This window comes from Rana temporaria, chromosome 2, assembly GCF_905171775.1.
Source record: "Rana temporaria chromosome 2, aRanTem1.1, whole genome shotgun sequence".
Taxonomy (NCBI): domain Eukaryota; kingdom Metazoa; phylum Chordata; class Amphibia; order Anura; family Ranidae; genus Rana; species Rana temporaria.
Window position 1 is genome coordinate 102,626,826 of NC_053490.1, and position 16,357 is coordinate 102,643,182.

The 16,357-nt window shown below is 42.7% G+C and overlaps 1 protein-coding gene across 1 annotated transcript in view; it reads left to right on the forward strand.

Annotated features, from left to right (window-relative positions):
• Positions 1–16,357, forward strand: part of LOC120929304 (sterol O-acyltransferase 2-like) — a 140,666-nt gene that overhangs the window by 66,272 nt on the left and 58,037 nt on the right. The window contains exons 9-12 of the mRNA XM_040340632.1: positions 683–767; positions 3,425–3,470; positions 11,843–11,972; positions 12,799–12,896. Of these exons, the coding sequence (XP_040196566.1) occupies positions 683–767; positions 3,425–3,470; positions 11,843–11,972; positions 12,799–12,896 (359 nt within the window). The remainder of the gene's footprint in view (positions 1–682; positions 768–3,424; positions 3,471–11,842; positions 11,973–12,798; positions 12,897–16,357) is intronic.

A 16,357-nucleotide genomic window follows, 5' to 3' on the forward strand; every position in this document is an offset into this window, starting at 1 on the left:
GTGTCTATTTGAGAATTGCATGTTTATTTGTATGCAATATTGTGTGTCTTGCTTGCTGCATTTGGGGTGCCGTGCCATTTAATAATGAATGTCCCCACAGCCGCAATGCAGGTTTTTTGCATGTTCACACACTCTTAAAGTGTTACTAAACTCTTAAAGTGTTACTAAACCCACAACAGTAAAACCAGTCTGTATATGCAGAATACCATGCTTGTTATACTCACTGTGGAACTTAAGAGGTTAATCTTCTGCATTGTGTAAAAAGGCTCTTTGATCCTGTACCCCCTCCTGCGCTGTCTATCTGGGGAAGGCCAGCTAACACACAGGCAGGGTAGTCAACCTGCACATGCTCAGTTGTGTCTTTTATGCTGCAGAGAACATTTCCTTATTCTCAGAGACAGCCAGGTCACATGTTATTGACATCACACATGTGGGCGTGTATACAGACTATAGTGGAAATCTCCTCCTACCTGAACACACAGCTCTGGACAAACTCTGCAGTTTATCATGTGACTGTGGCATAACAGATCAGCCAAAAGATATATAATGGCAGTATTTTAATGTTAAAAAGATTTATAAGCTGTGGGCACTGTGGGTGGGCAGATAAACTATTTTCTTTGCTATATGGCATGGCTCTCATAAATGTAGATTTAATATATCTGCTGTGTACTTCTTCTTACAGACAAAGAGGTTCACCTGCCAAAACTTTCCAGTTACCTATATTTTCTCTTCTGTCCAACTCTAATCTATAGAGACAGCTATCCCAGGTAAAAAGCTTTATATGACCTAATCGTTGTGTGTATGTGCAACCCTTGTCTGTGTTTCATCAGATTAGGTGACCTGTTACACGTTTTTTAACAGTAAACTAAGTTTATATATTGAAATACAGTACTTAGAACTCTGTGTGAATGTTTACATGTTGAATTTTAAAAGCAGTGAACTTCTGTCAGATTGTCAAACCTGTAACATCAGCACGCTTGCCGTAGCTTTTAAACTTCAACATGTAAACATTCATACAGAGTTCTAAGTACTGTATTTCACTATATATACTCAGTTTACTGTTAAAAAAAGTGTAAAATGTAAAGCTCCGGTGGGTGTAACAAGATTTCCGCTTACCCCCTTCTCAGTGTATCCTTAGTGTGGGGTGTAGCAAGATATCGGCGACGAAACAACACTTTCTGACGGATTGCCATATCTGACGAAACACCTGCACTGGACTAGTAATATTTATATCTGCATATATATGTTTGGAATACTTTGTGCTGTTTTCTACTGCTGAAAGTACTCTACAATCTTGGCGCTTGAAGCATTTAAAATAACAAAAGGAATTGCTATCATCATGCTGTCAGCTGTGGATATTTGTTATTTTTTTTTTTTATCTTTGTGAGGGAGGGGGGGGGGGGATAATTGGCCAGCACATTGTGGCGAACTGTAGGTGTGGCAAAATTGCACTAACAGGAGGAGGGGCTTAAAAGTTGTCTACTCACTGTGTGTGTGTGTGTGTGTGTACCTAGTAACACATGCCACAGTCCTCATACCCCAAAAAATAAGATTTAATTACTGTGTGTCTAAAAGACATATACAAACCCTAAAGGTGGCTATACTTGGATTGTTTCAATTGCTGGGCTGATTGAAAAATATTGACTGGGTTCCCCCATCCACATAAGGGAGATGGATGGGAGAATCCTCCCACTGTGTTATTGTATGCAGATTGGCTGCAGCACTGATGGAACAAAAAGTTTCCAACAATCCCATTTTGTGAGAAGTCAATCATTAGACTGACTTCTTGCGATCGGGAATGGCCATAGATGTATCAAAATTTGGCCAGCCGCTGCAGAACTACTCAGCTTTAGCCCAGTACAGATCTGCCCCCAGTTCAGATATCTCCCTTAAAGCGGAGTTCCACCCATTTAAATGTCAGAAGCTACAAAAAGTGTAGCTGCTGACTTCTAATAATCGGACACTCACCCATCCCACAGTCCAGCGATGCGAACGAAGCTGGGCACGCACTGTGAATGTGCGAGCCATGTGACATGTCACAGAAGATTGCAGGGAGGGAGGGGGGAGACGTGGAGCCCCGGGATGAAGTGGAAGCTGGATGCCTATAAAAAGAGGGTATCTGCTCCACCCCCCCCCCTAAAAAAAAATGACATGCCAAATGTGGCATGTCAGGGGGTCACGGTCACTTAAAGCGGTGGAAGTTCCATTTTTGGTTGGAACTCCACTTTAACCACATAGAGACGGCCTGCCCACCGTCGTTATACATCAGTACTTTGAAGAGGGATATCGTTGTTATGGCAGCAGCTAGCTACCATAACCCCAGTATCCTCTTCTTCAGCGAGCAATCCGCTCTCAGATAAAAGTGGTCTCTGCGGCAGATCTGCGTTTATCAGTGGTAGAATAGGGGCCCCCCTCCCGCTGCGCTACGGTACCCCCCGCCGTTTACCAGAGCCGCCAGCAATAGCGGAGGCAATCGCATCCTTTCTCCTGTTGGGTAAGGAGATGAGTGAGGGGGAAGGTGGCCCCCACCAATCTCCATACCATTGCAATGCGGAAGCAACATCAAAACGTTTAAAGCAACTTATTAATTTTATTTTTTTTGCATTTTAGTGTAAATATGAGATCTGTGATCTTTTTGACCCCAGATCTCATATTTAAGAGGTCCTGTCTTGCTTTATTTCTATTAACAAGGGATGTTTACATTCTTTGTAATAGGAATAGAGCAAGACGGGACCTCTTAAATATGAGATCTGGGGTCAAAAAGACCTCCCAAAAGTGACACCATTTTTTTTAAGGACAGTGTCAAAATAAAAGGTAAAATAAGAAGAAAAAAAAAGTAAAATGCAGCGCCCGCATATGAAAACGGTGTTCAAACTACACATGGGAGGTATTTCAGCGATTGTTAGAGCGAGAGCAATAATTCTAGCCCTAGACCTCCTCTGTAACTCAAAAGGTGCAACCTGTAGAATTTTTTAAAACCGCGCCTATGGAGATTTTTAGGGGAAAAGTTTGTCGCCATTCCACGAGCGAGTGCAATTTTGAAGCGTGACACGTTGGGTCTCAATTTACTCAGTGTAACATTATCTTTCACAGTATAAAAGAAAATTGGCCTAACTTTACTTTTGCCTTATTTTTTTTTTCTTAAAAAAGTGTATTTTTTCCCAAAAAAGTGTGCTTGTAAGACCGCTGCGCAAATAAGGTATAACAGAACGTATTGCAATGACCGCCATTTTATTCTCACTGCAGTGACCAAGGCTCTTCAGCCTAAGCGTGTCTGCTTTTTTGTTTTCCTATATGTGCCAATAAATATTTTCCAATTTGTATTGTCAAAGCTTTATTGAACACGCTGAAGTTAGAAGCTGATTGGTTACCCCAAAGTGTAGTAGAAATATGTGAACTTCACTGTTCTTCCTTTTTTGTACAGAACCCCATACATCAGGTGGAAATATGTAATCAAGAACTTTTCCCAGGTAGTACATTTTAATTATGAATTGTTTATTCTTTGTATAGGGTGATCTAATAAACTTTAAAGTGGTTGTAAACCTCAGTCCTGAAATCTGAACAAAGCACATATTTTGTAGTGTGTGGGATGAATAGGATTATTTATACGGCACAGTGGCGCTATAGCTCCACCCCTACTGAAGAAGTCAACGCCCTGACAACAAGTGTCTAGGGGGCTGAGCCTGTGTACTGACATCACATAGTGGCCATCTCGAGACTAGGTTGTCTGAATGCTGTTACAGCTAGCACAGCTCATTGTGCCACACTTGTGAGTGTATCTACCATGTTTTTATGCAAATAAATGATCTCAGACGGAGAGCACTAGATGTTGCCTAATTTTTTGCATATTACATCCCATTTGGTAAGGCGATTGGGGTTCCGCAGAACCCAAAGAAGGTGCGGGGATAAAGGAGTTTAAGTGTCTACACCACACCAGTAATCTTTATTATCCCCAGAGGGGAACACTGCTGATTTGACTCATATGTGAGGTGAGCGCCTGTGATACTGGTGGAGACCTGTCTATCTCCAAAGCTTTAAAGCCCCGTACAAATGGGCCAAATGCCGGTTGACATCAGCCGGTTCAATAAAAACCAGCCATGTGTATGGCACCCTGTCTGGCAGAAGCCGGCCAAACTGCCGACGGACGAGCATGCTTGAAAACCAGTAGCCGACCAGCTCCCGATCAGCGCTCTCAGCCAATGGTGGAGAGCGCGGAGTGTTCTGGCAGGGGGGCCATCCCTCTGTCAGAACACAACAGCTCAGTGGGGGAGATCACTGTACAAACGTCAGATCATTAGTACAGTGGCTCCGACCAGAACTTACCATTTTTTTTCCTGTTCAACCTACTGGCTTGAATAGGAAAAAACGAATAGTTACATAGTAGGTAAGGCCGAAAACAATAGTCCATCCAGTTCAACCTGTGTATGTGTGTGTATCAGTGTCTGATGCTTTCCCATATCCCTGTATTTTGTGTCCTTTTAAGATGTACATCCAAAAGTCTTTTAAAGATATCCACTCTTCCTGTAGCCACCACCAATTGTGGGAAAATTCCATATCCTTATTGCCCCAACAGTGACGACACCACTACGCAGTTTAAGGTTAAACCATTTCTTCTCCAATCTCATTGTGTAGCCCCGTGCCCTTTTACACTCCCTATGACTGGAAAGTTTATTTCCTACGCTGGGATCCCCATTGAGATCTTTGTAGATCGCTATAATTTCTCCTCTCAAGCGTCTTTTCTCCAGCGAGAATAGATTTAGTGTTTGCAGCGGATCAATTATGTAAGGGATTGCACTAGCAATTTCTGAGCTTGCGAGGCTGAGAAGGGCTCTTCTGAGAAACCTCAGAGGGGGAGTCATCCGCCTGCCCCTTTTCCTGTTCACCCAATGGCATCTCAACATCATCAGCCCATTCCTGTTCCAACACTGGAAGGTCAGGTGAAGGAGAAGGGGACCTATCGCGTTTTTTCCCGGGCTGGGAGGAAGACGCAAACATATTAGCTATTTTTCCTTCCAAACCAGCTAACGCTGATGCCAAATCGTCCTTGGTGACGTATGCAGAGGCTGAAATATTGGAAGTGGCTACTATGCCTGAGAGCCTGAATGACTCTGACTCAGACTGGCCAGTTGTTTCTCGTCCTTCAGGGGAGGAGAGGACTGTGGAAGCGTGACTAGAATCCTCAGACCCTGACCGTGGCGCTCTTGCGCTCCCCCCTTTGTAAGCTTCTCACCTCTCTTTCGGGAAGACATAGTTCTAAGCACAAAAGGCAGAGGTACTTGCAATGTGCATCTACTGCCAAGCTATAGTCCAGCAATATGTCGCTATCACTGCTCAGCCTGATGCTGAGTAGACGTGCCTCTAGAAATGCCTGTAACTAACACCCATACAGCGCTTACATGCCCTTGTATGCTCTGTGTCCCTCCGTCAGCCACCAGACTCTTTCCAGGCAGTAAGCCTTGCGCCTGTGCCATGTATTACGTGAGCGTTCGTTTCCACGTGCATGCCAGCTGGGCGAAGCCACGCCCCCGCGTGGTCCGCTAATTGCATATGCCTGGCATAGACCCTTGATCCTGCTTAAGGATTTCTGCAACGGTGCTTCTTCTTTTTATAAATTCTTTTATTTTATTTTTTCATATATCAAAACATTATACAATCATATCAAATAAGGATTCATAGTACACAACACCACAGTTATATATATGTTTTTTTCTTTTCTTTTTTCCTATCTTAGTCCTAATTGATATTAATTATCATGTTACATACTCAATCTCTTAAAAAAATGAGCAGCATTTATTTTTCCTTTCCAAGAATAAGTCCTGGTTTTGCCTCTATAGGCAAAGAGATAAACAAGGAGAGAAAAAAAAAGGGGGGGGTTCTTCTTTAGCATTGCACTTCAACCGTGACCACCACCTTTAGACACTGGTGAAAAAACAGAGGTACTTTCTGTATGGGAGGGGTTATATAGAGGGGGACTTCCTGTCTTGGGTTGCCAGTGTCCAATCACCTATAGGTGCCGTATAACCCACATAGTAATTACTATGGCTGCTCTGTGTCCCATGATGTACGATAGAGAAACAATAAGACATTTTGCACTGGGCATGCTGGAAATAACTACCAGAGTAGCCTGACTGCATCTGGTGTGAATGGGCTCTTTGTCGTAATTTTTAAGAATACATTATTCCAGTGTATAAGCAGCTAGAGGGGTCAACGATTGCTTGTTTTAAAGTTCTTTTGATGCTTGCTAAGAATATGTTCATGCTTTAATGCCCATACTGTGGGCACAGGTGCACTTTAACAGCCAGGTTGATGGCCATTGGGCTGCAAATAGTTTGCTTTTGACATCAGTTGATTCTGAGATGATACAGAATTTTAAGAACATTGACCTCCCTCTGTCCTACATTTGACCGGCTTAAAGCTGTTTTTGTATTTCAATAGACATCCATATTAAGAGAAGTGGTTCTAATGAAAACAAAACAAGGCATTTTAAAGTTCTCAGAGATCCCCCCCCCCCCCCCCCCCAAAAAAAAAAATATGTGCCAACCAGAGCTTATCTTTAACCCTTGCTAGATGTTATATAGGCTTATGTAGAAGAGATACAGTACCTTGAAAAAGTATTCACACCCCTTGAAATTTTTCACATTTTGTCATGTTACAATAAATGTATTTCATTGGGATTTTATGTGATAGACCGGCACAAAGTGTCACATAACTGTGAAGTGGAAGGAAAATGATAAATGTTTTTCAAAATTGTTTACAAACAAATATCTGAAAAGTGTGGTGTGCATATCTATTCAGCCCCCATTACTCTGATTAGGGATGAGCTTCGAGTTCGAGTCGAACTCATGTTCCACTTGAACATTGCCTGTTCGCCTGTTTGGCGAACAATTTGGGGTGTTCGCGGCAAATTCTAAAAGCCTCGGAACACCCTGTAAAAGTCTATGGGAGAAATCTAAAGTGCTAATTTTAAAGGCTAATATGCAAGTTATTGTCATAAAAAGTGTTTGGGGACCCGGGGTCCTGTCCCAGGGGACATGTATCAATGCAAAAAAAGTTTTTAAAACTAAAGTTTTTTCGGGAACAGTGATTTTAATAATGCTTAAAGTGAAACAATAAAAGTGAAATATTCCTTTAAATGTACTACCTGGGGGGGTGTGTATATTATGTCTGTAAAGCAGCGCTTGTTTTTAGTGCTTAGAACTGTCCCTGCACAAAGTGTAATTTCTGAAGGGGAAAAAAGTCATTTAAAATCATTCGCGGCTATAATGAATTGTCGGCTCCCGGCAATACAGAGAAAAGACAGTCATAAAAATAAAAAAAAAATGCGTGGGGGTCCCCCCAAATTCAATTACCAGGCCCTTTAGGTCTGGTATGGATTTTAAGGGGAACTCCACCCCAAATTTAAAAAAAAAAATGGTGTGGAGTTCCCTCCAAAAATTCACACCAGACCCTTTATCCGAACAAAGCAACATGGCAGGCCGCAGGAAAAGAGGGGGGAATGAGAGAGCGCCCCCCCTCTCCTGAACCGTACCAGGCCACATACCCTCAACATTGGGAGGATGCTTTGGGGGTCTGTGACCCCTCAAAGCACCATGTCCCCATGTTGATGCCCGGTGGTTGTGGGGGTCTGTGGGCGGGGGGGGGCTTATCGGAATCTGGAAGACCCCTTTAACAAAGGGGACCCGAGATCCTGGCCCCCCTATGTGAATTGGTAATGGGGTACATTGTACCTCTACCATTTCACAAAGAAATTGTAGATAATTGTAAAAAAAAAAAATTCCAGCGGTGGTTATCCACTCTCGGTCTCCACTCCAACGCTGTCGGTATCCTGCGATGGGTGATCTCCTCCCTGGGGTCCAGCGATGAGAAGATCTCCTCTTCATCCAGGTCCAGGATCCAGCGATGAGATGTCCATCCAGCGCACGCATCACCTGTCTCCACCGGAGACAGTCCGGGAATGATGCGGCTTCAGCAGTGATGGCTCTTATGTAGGTGAGGGCGGGACCACCCGTCACGTTACCCTGTCCCCCTCTGACGCAAGGGAAAGCCAAGGCTTTCCCAGTGATGTGCGGGTGACCCCGCCCCCTCTGATTTAACGCAGGTTTGCCATGTGCAGGTTTACAGGTGTGCGGGTGACCCCGCCCCCTCTGATGTAACGCAGGTCATTCCCGGGCTGTCTCCGGTGGAGACAGGTGATGCGCTGCGCTGGATGGACATCTCATCACTGGATCCTGGACCTGGATGAAGAGGAGATCTTCTCATCGCTGGACCACGGAGAGGAGATCACCTGTCGCAGGATAACGACAGCGTTGGAGCGGAGACCGAGAGTGGATTACCACCGCTGGAATTTATTTTATTTTTTTAATAAAGGACTTTCCCAACGGTGTCTGATTTTTTTGTTTTTGTTTTTGTTTTTTACAATTATTTACACTTTCTTTGTGAAATGGTAGAGGTACAATGTACCCCATTACCAATTCACATTGGGGGGGGCAGGATCTGGGGGTCACCTTTGTTAAAGGTTGCGTGCTCGGATAAAGGGTCTGGTGTGGGGTTTTGGAGGGAACTCTACACCATTGTTTTTTTAAATTTGGGGTGGAGTTCCCCTTAAAATCCAAACCAGACCTGAAGGGCCTGGTAATTGAATTTGGGAGGACCCCCACGCATTTTTTTTATGAATGACTTTTCTCTGTATTGCCGGGAGCCGACAATTCGTTCTAGCCGCGAGTGATTTTAAATGACTTTTTTTCCTTCAGAAATTACACTTTGTGCAGGGACAGTTCTAAGCACAGGGAACTTTTATTGTTTCACTTTAAGCATTATTAAAAAGACTGCTCCCGAAAAAAAAGTTTTTAAAACTTTTTTTGCATTGATACATGTCCCCTGACCCGGGTCCCCAAACACTTTTTAGGACAATAACTTGCATATTAGCCTTTAAAATTAGCACTTTAGATTTCAAATGTTCGAGTCCCATAGACTTTACCAGGGTTCTAAAGTTCACACAAACTTTTGGTCTGTTCACAGGTTCTGGTGCGAACCCAACGGGGGGGTGTTCGGCTCATCCCTGAGGGCTCTTGCACGCGGGCGGACCGTATGTCCACTTTTTCATCCATCTGTGTACGAATGAAAAAGGGACATACATTGGTCCCTATGAGATTGCAGGTGTCAGCTCCGCAATCCTCCGGTTCTGCAGACGGAGAAAAACCCTATTTTTACATCCGTCTGCGGATCGGATGAACACACAGACGGTCCGTGTTCATCCGATCCCCCCCATAGGGGAGAGCGGAGATATGACAGGGCGGTCCCTGCACAGTGTGCGGGGACTGCCCTGTCATCCGGCGGCTCAGCGGTGATCAACGGAGCGATCCCCGCTGAGCAATCGGAAATTCACGTGGCGGATCATCACCGTCCCGTGTGAAAGAGGCCTTACTCTGATACACCTAACTAAAATCTAGTGAAACCAATTGTCTTCAGAAGTCACCTAATTAGCAAATAGTCCACCTGTGTGTAATTTAATACCACTATAAATATAGCTGTTCTATGAGCCTTCAGAGGTTTGTTAGAGTACCTTAGTGAACAAACAGCATCATGAAGGCCAAGGAACTCGCCAGACAGGTCAGGAATAAATTTGTGAAGAAGTTTATAGCGGGGTTAGGTTATAAAAAAAATATCCCAAGCGTTCAACATCTCACAGAGCACTGTTCAAACCATCATCAGAAAATGGAGAGTATGGCACATTTGCAACCAAGACATGGTTGGGCACCTAAACTGACAGTCTGGGCAAGGAGAGCATTATTCAGAGAGGCAGCCAAGAGGCCCATGGAAACTCTGGAGAAGCTGCAGAGATCCACAGCTCAGGTGGGAGAATCTGTCCACAGGACAACTATTATGCCGCGTACACACGATCATTTTTCGCATTGAAAAAAACTTAGTTTTTAAAAAATGTCATTTAAAATGATCGTGTGTGGGCTTCACATCATTTCACATCAAAAATTCAAACATGCTGCATTTTTTAACAGCGCTTTAAACGATGTCGTTTTTCGGGTTGTAAAAAATGATCATGTGTGGGCTAAAACGACGTTAAAAACCTGCGATTGCTCAGAAGCAAGTTATGAGATGGGAGCGCTCGTTCTGGTAAAACTACCGTTCCTAATGGAGTAAGCACATTCATCACGCTGTAACAGATAGAAAAGCGCAAATCGTCTTTTACTAACACGGAATCAGCTAAAGCAGCCCCAATGGTGGCCTCATCTGCATGGAACTTCCCCTTTATAGTGCCGTCGTACGTGTTGTACGTCACCACGCTTTGCTAGAGCATTTTTTTTAAAACGATGGTGTGTGGGCAACGTCATTTTAATGATGAAGTTGGAAAAACTTTGTTTTTTTCTACATGCCAAAAAACTTTGTTTTTTTTCATGCTGAAAAATGATCGTGTGCACGCGGCATGAGTCATGCACTCCACATCTGGCCTTTATGGAAGAGTGGCAAGAAGAAAACCGGAAGAAGTTCTGTTTGCAGTCTGCGAGAAGCCACGTGGGGGACACAGCAGACATGTGGAAGAAGGTGCTCTGGTCAGATGGGACCAACATTTTACTTTTTGGCCTAAAAGCAAAACGCTATGTGTGCCGGAAAACTAACCCTACACCCGTATTTGCATCAAATTGAACAGACCATCCCCAATGTGAAACATGGTGGTGGCAGCATCATGTTGTGGAAATGATTTTCATCAGCAGGGACAAGGGAAGCTGGTCAGAGTTGATGGGAAGGTGGATGGAGCCAAATACAGGGCAATCTTAGAAGAAAACCTGTTAGTCTGCAAAAGACTTGAGACTGGGGTGGAGGTTCACCTTCCAACAGGACAACGACCCTAAACATACAACCAGAGCTACAATAGAATGGTTTAGATCCAAGCATATTCATGTGTTAGACTGACCTCGTCAAAGTCCAGACCTAAATCCAATTGAAAATCTGCGGCAAGACTTGAAAATTGCTGTTCACAGACGCTCCTCCTCCAATCTGACAGAGCTTGAGCTATTTTGCAAAGAAGAATGGGAAAAAAATTCACTCTTTAGATGTGCAAAGCTGGTAGAGACATACCCCAAAAGACTTGCTGCTGTAATTGCAGCGAAAAAGGTGGTTCTACAAAGTATTGACTCATGTGGGATGAATACAAATGCACGCCACACTTTTCACATTTTTTTTTTTTTTAAATATATTTTTTAATAATTTTCCTTCCACTTCAACATTATGTGCCATTTTTGTGTTGGTCTATCACAGGGGTCCTCAAACTATGGCCCTCCAGTTGTTCAGGAACTACAATTCCCATCATGTCTAGTCATGTCAATGAATGTCAGAGTCTTGCAATGCCTCATGGGATCTGTAGTTCTGCAACAGCTGGAGGGCCGTAGTTTGACGATCTCTGGACTCTATCACAAAAAATCCCAATAAAATAATTTGGGTTTCTTGTTGTAACATGACACAATTTGGAAAATTTCAAGAGGTATAAATGCTTCAAAAAACTGTATTTGGCCTGGGCAATGCCACAAAACTGATATGCCACAACCTTAAGTTGTAATCAGAAGAGCATTAGGAGATTTTCTAGGTCATACCTCAAATGTTTCCAAAGCCTGCAGGTTAAACACCATCTTCCCAAAAACTTGAGGTCAACAATGTTTAAAAAATGTAATTGCCATTCATCAAAAAAATGTATATTACCAAGTTTCATTGCCAGGACTGTATCAAGAAATTCAAAACTGTTATAAATGTGTGTTTTATATTGTTATAATTTTTATCTACAATTAAGATTTTTTGTTTTATTTATCTAATTATCTTTTGATGCCATTGACAGTTTCTAGGCTGCCTTTTTTTCGGATACTACGTCTTTGTCACCCTGTGTATTCCAGTGTTTACCAACATGAGCAAACAGCCATTCAGTGTAAAGAATTTGGTGTTGGCCATCTTCCATGCTACACTACCAGGTGAGAAGAATATTTGCTCACTTCCAATTGTTTAGTGCCTTGAATCAGGTGAATATTGGTTAGTGGGGGTGGAAACCCTTGTGACAGCCCATATGGCCATGATGGGGCCTACTGGCAAGGAATGAAAATGTCTTGCCTTCTTTGTGTACTGATTTGGCAGTGCCAAAAGTACTGCCACTAAGCCAGGCATGTCCAAAGTCAGGCCCGGGGGCCAATTGCGGCCCTCGTTTCATTTTAATGTGGCCCCACTGGTAATTTGGATATATATCTCTTTTGTAGCCCCCAATGAATCTACGAGTGCCGGGCATTCAGAGGCTGCATTCATGTCAATGGTGGGGCTGCATTAATTGCAATGGTGAAGCTGCGTTCATGGTACTGGTGAGGCTGCATTCATGGTACTTGTGAGGCTGCATTCATGGCAATGGCAATGGCCAATAAATACAGTAAATCCAAATAAAATGCCCAAGCTCATCTTTAGACTCTTCAACACACACAGCCACAAAGGAAAGAGAATTCTTGTTGGGCAGTGTATTAGTTAATTGGCATTTAATTTTAATGATTCAAAGAATGTCAGGCAAAATGGTCGGCCCTCACGCATGTTCACTTCATCAAATCTGGCCCTCTTTGAAAAAAGTTTGGACACCCCTGCACTAAGCACACAGTGCTATCTGATTAGAAGGTGCAGGTTGGCAGAAGTTTAAATAAACTACCTCATTCCCTTCTGTTCAGGTTTTTCCTTTTTTTTTTCTAGATCTAAATGTGTTAGATTTATCAAAATGTTTAGTCTTTTTTCTATAATATAGTGTACTTTTTTTTTTTTCTACAGGTACCTTTGTGCTGCTGCTGTCATTCTTCGCATTCTTGCACTGCTGGCTGAATGCTTTTGCGGAGATGCTCCGCTTTGCAGATCGCATGTTTTACAAGGTGATATCTCCATCATTTATTCCGTATTCAAGTCTAATATGTGATGTGCACTTAATATATCTATTGGGTAGTATAATGGGTAAGTGTATTGACAAATGAGTTTTCTTAAAGCATGTGGCAAACACTTCAAATGCAGTTCCAGCATTCTGCAACAAAATAGGAATAATATCTGAATGAATATGGCTAACTTACAGTGTAGAACTTGGGGCAGTGCAAAGTTAAAAATCATACTGTATTTGTTTATTGCCTATCCTAAAATAAATAAATGCCATGAAGTTTGTCCCTCTAGTGTTTAAAATGCTTCTGCTAAACCACATAGCTAGGTAGATGACACTACAATGTAGTGGTCCTGAACCCTAAATCTCCTAGTACAAATTTATTAGTTACCATGATATGTATATATCCCCGACTGACAGCTGAATTAGCAGGGCAGGGATGAGTCACTGGTTGTTAGTAAGCAAGTGGATGCCAGCTTCTGACAACCAGCATGAAACTGTCACATTTAGCCTGGGTTCACACTATAGCGAACAGACATCGCGTGTGATTCGCACCCGCACTGTGGTGCCGATGGCATGTGATGCCTGTGCAATGCGAGTTCAGCCATACAGTTGAAAGGCTAAACTTGCATTGGATTCGCACAAAAAAGGTGCAGAGACTTTTTTTCCCCCACACTGGAATCTGATCGCATGGGTGTTCACACCCATGCGATTTGATTACTGTCCGAATCCACAGTTCGTATTGTGATCTGTGAACCGATCTGCGGGTGTCAACATTGTAATGACACCCACATCAGTTCACAGAGGACAGTGTAAACTACCTGCTGGAGAGATGCGATGGGGGAACCGGCGCTGGTTCCCGCATCACTACAGTGTGAACCTAGGCTTAGAAGTGCTAAGAATTTATTACTTTTGATCCCAAGGAGTAAGAACCTCTGCCAGTCTGCTCCTCTCACTTAGAAGTCAGAGAAGGAAACTTGGCACCAGACCCGGGAAGGAAGTTGAAGTCCAGGCTAGAGTTCTGAGTCTATAGGCCTTCACCTTCCAGTGCGGCTGGAGCAGCAGCATCATCAGCCATACAGAGCGGGTTCACCGGTCTTTATCTGCATTTATGTCTGGAGTTAAGCCACCAATCTATGAGGGGCCCCCCACAGTCAGTACCCACAGCTGAAGAGCAGGATTAGTGCCAACCCACCAAACACTCTGCATCACAAAACAAAGCAAAACTCTCTAAACAGTTAAATAGAACAGTTTGCAATTCGGTTCTTTACATACTACCAAGCTCATGCAGTAGACTAATTGAACAACCCCTTCCCGTAATCATTTGTTCGTCTCACCCCTTGTAACCTTAAATAAAGACACTGACAACAACTTATCCTTGAATGGACGTAGGGGTCGGCCACAGCTTTATTTTGGTAAATCATAACGTGAACTTGTTAACCTTTATTAACCTCTCATAGGTTGCTCACCAGGGGGAAGCAACCAGCCGGCCTAAGCCGACGGGCATAATAGCCTTCCACCTCTCCTTTCCATAACTGTATTCTCCTGTACCGCCAGCTGTGACTTCAAATTAACCAATAGAAATACTCGCACCTACCAATGCAAATTAAAACCAGGGCCTGTAAGGCCAACGACATATCACCCGTAAAACATAAAAGTATAGCAAAATAAGTCCATTTCTTTGTGTGTGTTATCATTATTATTCTTTTTTTTTATTCCTCCTTTTTTTTTTTTTTTTTTTGGGGTAACAAAAAGTTAAAGAAAATAGCATAGTAACTCCAGAAAGTAGGGGGTTGGAGGGCGGGGAGCTTTCTCTGTTGGCGCTGCTCCAGGTAAGAGGAAGTGGGGAGGGCGGCATCCCTCCTATAAAAACTCTGTCCCATCTCCTAAGCACTTCCCCCCTTCTTGCTAACTATTGGTCCTGTGCTGACCTATGGGAAGCCTCCATCTACGCAAGGGAGGGGGAGGGAGTGAGGCTCACTTAACCCTTTCCTGGCTATCCCTGCCACTTCACTTAGTCCGTGGCACCTAGCCCTAATTGGCCCGGTGCCAACCATACACCAGCAGAGCAGTGCCACATCACCCGTTCTGGATTACCCTATTGGCTCAGGTCCACTTCACCCCTCCCTGCACTTGTTGCTTGCTCTTTTCATTAATGTCAAGCTTTGTTCAAGTTCTTCCTCAAGTTCTTACCTTCTTGAACTGGGAGTATCTGGAAGTCAGTTGGCATCACCATTACTGCCTTGTTTTTTGAGATTCTCCCTCTCTGTTTAGTATTTTAGTATTTACATAGACTTTGTCTATTTATTCACCTTCTAGAACCACAAGCAGACTTGGACATAGCAAAGTCACTCCAGGGCCCCAGACAGCGTTGATTTATACTATCTGTTCCTGGTTGTCCTTATAATCCTTTAGGTGACTCTGTTACAGTTTAAGCTGATTGGCAAAACCTGGGCACAGTTTCTTATAATTATCCTGTATTTTAAGTGTATCGCTACCATTGTTCTTCAACCCTTATGTCTGTCTACTTTTACCTATGTTATTTTATGAATATATTTAGTTTTACTAAATGGTCTGGTGCCTGAGTTATTTAAAATAGCATTATAGTTGGGTACTAATGTCACTGTGATTTCTCTGTGAATTTTTTTTTTCTGTGAATTTTTTTGTTGAAGTACTCAGCTTGGTGTGTCTGAGGGACTGGGAAGTTCAAGGCCAGCAACAGAGGACCTATCTTAACTAGCCGCACCTTTGGGGGTAATGCTGTGTGTGTGTATGTATATGTATGTATATATATATATATATATATGTATATATATATATATATATATATATATATATATATATATGTATATATATATATATATATATATATATATATATATATATATATATATATATATATATATATATAAATATTCTAACCTTTTTGAGGTTTATTTTTGTGGCTGATGGTTGTCAAAATAAAAGGTGTCATTTATGGATTTATGGTGGTGGCAATGTTAAAGGGATGTTGTTTTTTTCCCCCCAAGCTTTTAGATAATTTGAACTCCAGGTACAAAAATGCAACTTGCATATATACCACAATAGTTTCAAAGGATATAAATTCACTTTGTGTGTACTAAATGATTTTGCAAACCCATGTCTTACTTTAGGAAAGTAGTGGTGACCTCTTCAGTGTGCTGTACATAGCCTGTGCAAAAAGCAGAGCTGTTAAAGTGACCCAGCAAGTCCACCAAGTGGACGTTCATCCAGAGACTGTCTGTAGAAAACTAGAGAAACTAGAGAAAGGTGCAGATAGACCAGTCACCCAGCACAATAAGAAAGTGCAGAATTGGCTAGTCTTGATTACAAGAAGCAGGAGTTGTTTCATGATAAATGACTGCAAATATCTGGAAGAAATACACAAAGACCAAATTCAGCTTAGAATATACATGCCTCTTGTATTTTAGCCTGGATTTCATTTTA